Source organism: Gymnoscopelus braueri (assembly GCF_963280865.1).
Source record: "Gymnoscopelus braueri genome assembly, chromosome: 23".
Lineage (NCBI taxonomy): Eukaryota > Metazoa > Chordata > Actinopteri > Myctophiformes > Myctophidae > Gymnoscopelus > Gymnoscopelus braueri.
Window position 1 is genome coordinate 30,562,280 of NC_137625.1, and position 6,000 is coordinate 30,568,279.

Genomic DNA, 6,000 nt, shown 5'->3' on the forward strand with positions numbered 1-6,000 from the left:
AAGATATTCCGAATTATTTCAAATTTTCTTAAAGATTTGTTTTTTAAATAGCAGATAAGCTCAAGCGTTGTGAGCTTGTAGATCGGCTATTTTCAAATAGCCAATGTATGTTTAAAGGGCGAAGGTATAGAATTGTATACTTGGCTGTCATTAAATGTTCCTATGAATTGAATACAGGACCCCAATGGAAACAAGCCATAGTGCTTTCTTGGGTTTAATCCTTTTGTACTGTAACTGTACTTTCTGTGTTTTGTTTAGTTTTTTTGCAAACTGTTAATAAAATATTCAATCAATCAATCAATCAAGACCCCCATACAAGATTTTGTGGATTTGAAAATATTCCTATTAACTTTCACATTTTCCCCAAGATTTTTGTTTGAAAATAGCAGATCTACAAGCTCACAACACGTTGCATCGCGACGCGTTGTGAGCTTGTAGTAGCCTGACTATCAGCCTGAAGCTGCAGTCCACTCAGAGAGTGGGCGGGGTCTATGGTTTGGAACCAGGCTAAGCTTGTAGATCTATTTTCAAATAGCCACTGCGCATAGGTTTAAAGTGCTCATGTGCAGTGGTGTAAGTAACTAAGTATATTTACTCAAGTACTGTAGCCTACTTAATTACATTATATAGGTATTTTTACTTTACTGGAGTATTTCCAATTTTCAGTACTTTTACTTCAACTCCACTACATCTCAGAGGCAAATATTGTACGTTTACTCCACTAATTATTTGAAAACTTTAGTTACTAGTTACTTTGCAGATATACATAATTTTATTATAAAACATACATTAACCACTTCAGCCCTATTTTATACCCAGGCTATTTAAAAATAGGCGATCTACAAGCTCACAACGCGATGCTTGTAGATCTGTAATAGTACTTTTACTTTTGGTACATTTTGATGCCAATACTTTTGTACTTTTACTCAAGTAACATTTTGAACACAGGCCATGTAATTGTAGCAGGAGTATTTTTATATTGTGGTATTGCTACTTTTACTTAAGTAAAATATCTGAGTGCTCCTTCCACCACTGCTCATGTGACCGCATCTTTTGCTTCGCTTCTTTTGGGCTCGTTTTCATAGACCTGCTTGCTTGCTTGCTTGTTTCTCTCACACACAATCTGGCAACAGCGGTCTGTTAGCCTCGGCGGAGCGGCTTCTCGGCGGCGGCAGCGTCGTGTGTGAACGGAGCCAGCAGGGACGAAGGTCCGGATGGTTCCCCCATAGAAACAACTCGACGCCACAAAGCAGGACTAACCGCCCGTTTCAGCGCCTTCTTATCAAGGCCGTCTGGCATGGGAGACAAGAGGAGTCCGACGAGGTAACACACACACACACACACACACACACACACACACACACACACACACACACACACACACACACACACACACACACACACACACCGCCTGCGCCTGGTACTATTACCGCGTTATTACACACTGACTGCCTCCATGTTGGAACTGAAAGGGAAGCGAAGGAGGAGGGGGAAGAGGAGGAGGGGGCGACGTCGAGAAAAAAGAATGGTATTCTCCTCCACGGTCTCTCTCTCTATCTGTCCCCCTCTCTCTCTCCTTCTCTCTCTCTCTCCTCTCCCCCTCTCTCTCTTCGCCTCTTTCTCTCTTCTCCTCCTCCCTTCCCCCTCTCTCTCTTCCCCGGTTCCCCCCCCTCTCTCTCTCTCTCCTCCCTGTCTCTCTCTTCCTCTCTTCTCCCTCCCTCTCTCTCTTCATCTCTCTCTTCCCCTCTCTCTCTTTCTCTCTCCCTCTCCCCCTCTCTCTCTTCCTCCCCCGTCTCTTTCTCTCTCCCCCTTCTCTGTCTTCCTCCCCCCTCTCTCTCTCTCCTCTCTCTCTCTCTCTCTCTCTCTCTCTCTCTCTCTCTCTCTCTCTCTCTCTCTCTCTCCGTGTGTATTTGCCAATTCTAGGTGTCAGATCGTTTTCAAATCCGATGTTATTAGTGTTTCCAGATGTTTCACCACCAGAGATAATCATTTATAACCTTGTGTGTGTGTGTGTGTGTGTGTGTGTGTGTGTGTGTGTGTGAGAGGGGGGGGGGCACACAAATTAACTGAAGAAGAGAAGCCCTGTTTATTATACTTCCACCGTACGACGGTGTCGCTCGCCGAAGGGGAGGGGGGGGGGGGGTAGCCGATCTACAAGCTGACAACGCGTCGCGGATGTGATGATGTGACGCGTTGTCTGAGCTTGCAGATCTGCAATTGTTTAAGCACCCCCCCCTCCCCTCCTCTTCTCTTTCTCTCTCTCCTCCTCCTCCTGATCTCTCCTCCTTTTCCTTTCTTTTTTTGAACGTGTTAAAGGCCGAAGCGTCAAGCGAAACCCTCCTCTGACGAGGGAGGATACTGGGACTGCAGCGTGTGTACCTACAAGAATACGGCGGAGGCGTTCAAGTGCATGATGTGCGATGTCAGAAAGGGCACGTCCACCAGGTAATTAATTACACATCAAACAAACCACCACATAATATAATATACATCATTGATTGATGATAAATCATCTTTGTGATGATCAGAGGTTCATTTATAACCACTTCTTCAACCCCATTATGATGGTTGAGTGGAGTACCTCAGGGCTCTGTACTATGGAATTTTCAGTTTTCTGTTATTGTGGGGAAAGCTTTCGCAGAAAATATCAGATCGACAAGCTCACAACACGCTGCGTTGCAACGCGTTGTGAGCTTGTCGATCTGATATTTTCTGCGAAAGCTTTCCCCACAATACAGATACTGGGGTTTAAGTGGTTAAATGTCCCCCCCCCCTCCACCCATTATGTTATTGTTGTTGTTTTTCCTTCATGGTATCATTTTGTACTTGTGGTGGGTTACGTAAATACGTTGTGGTTAAAGATGATGCTGCTGGTGAAAGGTCCTCATCGCAGTCATGATAGGCTGCTGAGTACCTAATAGGCTATTAGTCATTGTCTCTACAATAAGTGTTTGTGTGTGTGTGTGTGTGTGTGTGTGTGTGTGTGTGTGTGTGTGTGTGTGTGTGTGTGTGTGTGTGTGTGTGTGTGTGTGTGTGTGTGTGTGAGAGAGAGAAACGTAAAAATACTTTGACTTCTATCCTAATGTGTTTGACTAGTGTATTTTGAGTATTTAAGTACTTAGAGAAATGCTATATAATTTATTTATTTCTTTTGTGTGTGTGTGTGTGTGTGTGTGTGTGTGTGTGTGTGTGTGTGTGTGTGTGTGAGAGAGAGCGAGTGTGTGTGTGTGTGTGTGTGTGTGTGTGTGTGTGTGTGTGTGTGTGTGTGTGTGTGTGTGTGTGTGTGTGTGTGTGTGTGTGTGTGTGTGTGTGTGTGTGTGTGTGTGAAACATTGTAAGTTGTGTGTATTGGTCTTTCATAGTGGTGCGTGACAGCAGAGCAGATTAGTGATTGTCGACGGTGACTTCAGAGGCTGTCCAATCACGTGCATCCATCTTGTTCCTGGAGATTATAGTAGTTGCTGTTGAAGGGAATTTGCCTCGTCTTGTACACGTGAGACATACTACAGTACAGGGGCTCGCAAACAGGAGGCATCCACATGAGCACGCACAGAGTTGCTAATGCACACTTTTGCCTATAGACTCACGCACATACCCTGGGGCGCATTAGGGCTGGGTAATGCCAACAACCTCACGATCGATACTTATCACGGTACAGAGGCCACGGTACGATACGCGTTGCTTTTGAATAATGACTGTGTCCTACTAAATTTACTCTAGCAGAGTCCTAGACCAGGGGTCTTCAACGTTTTCAGGCCAAGGACCCCCTAGCTAAGAAAGAGATGAAGCAGGGACCCCCTACTCTATATTGTATAAAATTGTGTTTCAGATTAAAGTTTTTTTCTTTCTTAGTCTGCTCTTTTTTCCCTCTACACCTATAAGCCTCTTTGCCAAAAATAGCCGATCTACAAGCTCTCAACGCCTCGCGCTGCGAGGCGTTGAGAGCTTGCAGATCTGCTATTTTTGGCTAATGTTCCCCTCAGAAAAGGAATTCTAGGGTCCAAGTGGTTAATGTAAAAAAACAAAATCCTACCGCACAAAGATTTGGCGGACCCCCTATAGTAGCTCTGAGGACCCCCTAGGGGTCTCGGACCCCCTGTTGAAGACCCCCTGTCCTAGACCACCGATTGCTGATGTTTTGACCAATATATCGTCTGAAAATGTAAAGTTTCCTAATCAATTTGAAAAAACGTAGTTGGTAGCTTTTAAACAAAAAGCAAGGCAATAAATACAAATATAAATAAATAATGTTTTATGAATGCAAAAGATTTAATCATGTATATCGTCGCTGTCGGGCAGAAAGTGATGCTGATGTGTTGTTTTTTGAAAGCCGCGTCGCACAGGGCTTTTCCTGCCGTATCGATATGGTAGCCTCTAGGGCTGTGAATCGTCTGCTATCTCACGCATCGATTCGATTCCGATTCTTGGGGTCACGATTCCGATTTTTATCAATTTTTTCAAAACAAACGATTCTCGATTCAAAATCATTTTTTTTTCGATTCAAAAGCGATTTTTTTCTGATTAAAACGATTCTCGATTCAAAACGATTCTCGATTCAAAACGATTCTTGATTCATTTACTTAGCTTTTATAATTGGAAAGGTTTTATCAACTGATAATAATGTAAACACACAAAGGTAAATCCAAGATCATTACACATACAGTGCCAAGATCGCGTCAACCCGTTCTTTCAAATCCATCGCTTGAGTGCCAGGATTCCAAAGAACGGGTTGACGCGTTGTTTTGAATTTTCATTGTTTAATCTGTGATCGCACGGCTGTGTTTATTTCTCATCAACACTTTCGTTTTCCACTTACGTCACACTCACCCGGAGCCGGATGTAAAAAAGAAAATTCATTTCCGGGTCACGTTGTTTTTCTCCGGTGATTTTCGGCCAGAATAAGGAAAAACACGGTTTTTCACACGGTATAAAAGACAAACGGACAGCTCAACTTCTATTTTCTTTGGTCCGGGTGACTAACAGTCATCGTCGTAGTGTATCACATCGTTTTCAGGCCGATCAGCGGGCCGGGAATTGTCGAAAACGTCACATCCTTTGAATGACCGGATATGACGTGGGCCTGTTTGGGAGGGGGCGAGCGAGGTGATCAATGTTTGGATGTGCTGCTCTCTACTGGTGGAACAATCGTAGGTGCTTGACAACACAATCAGAGAATGTATTTGAATGAAAAATTACAAAACAAAAAAAATAAAAAACACGCAAATTGCTGGCACAGGGGTGAGTACATTATGAATAAACTCTGGCAGTCAATGTGTTAAAAAAAAAAAATATATGTTTTTTTTTTTTTTTTTGAAAATCGATTTAAAAAAAATGAGAATCGATTCTGAATCGTCCAACAGTAGAATCGCGATTCGTATTCGGATCGATTTTTTCCGACACCCCTAGTAGCCTCTGTATCGATACGATTATCGGCCAGGAATACGACACGCAGTATCGGATAATTGAACCCATCCCTAAGGGCGCATATAAAGTATAACGTGCCCAGAGGATGACACATGCATGCACGCGCGCACGCACGTCGTCACAAAACAACTGTGTGTCTGAACCCACTTGTAACTGAGACTATAGTGTACAAATTCACAGTGTACAAATGAGAATTGAGAATTTTAGAACAAAACAAAGAGACAGAAAGAGAAGGAGAGATGGAAACGTACCTCTTTAGCATGTGACGTTTGTGTGCGTATGTATTTTTGATTGATTGATTGATTGAATGTTTTATTAGACAAAAATGCAAAACGGCACGAGTACAGTCAAAACACTTGGTCTAAATGGATAACACCAACAAAAGTCCTTGTTTCCTATGGCAGTGGTTTTCAACCTTTTTCATGCCAAGGACCCCTAAATTGAAGGACCCCCCGGTACCCCCCCCCCCCAAGGACCACTGGTTGAAAACCACTGTCCTACATGGGGGTCCTATGTATGATCCTCTTTCATGCTTGGCCATTTAGCTGTCTCCTACACAGCATGTTTTATGCCGCTT

General features: G+C 43.4%; 1 protein-coding gene across 1 annotated transcript in view; it reads left to right on the top strand.

The window, feature by feature from the left end:
* The first annotated feature begins 1,165 nt into the window (after positions 1-1,165).
* Positions 1,166-6,000, top strand: part of LOC308080013 (YY1-associated factor 2-like) — a 46,932-nt gene continuing 42,097 nt past the window's right edge. The window contains exons 1-2 of the mRNA XM_080421699.1: positions 1,166-1,323; positions 2,317-2,445. Coding sequence (XP_080277825.1) covers positions 1,298-1,323; positions 2,317-2,445 — 155 coding nt within the window. The 5' untranslated portion in view covers positions 1,166-1,297. The remainder of the gene's footprint in view (positions 1,324-2,316; positions 2,446-6,000) is intronic.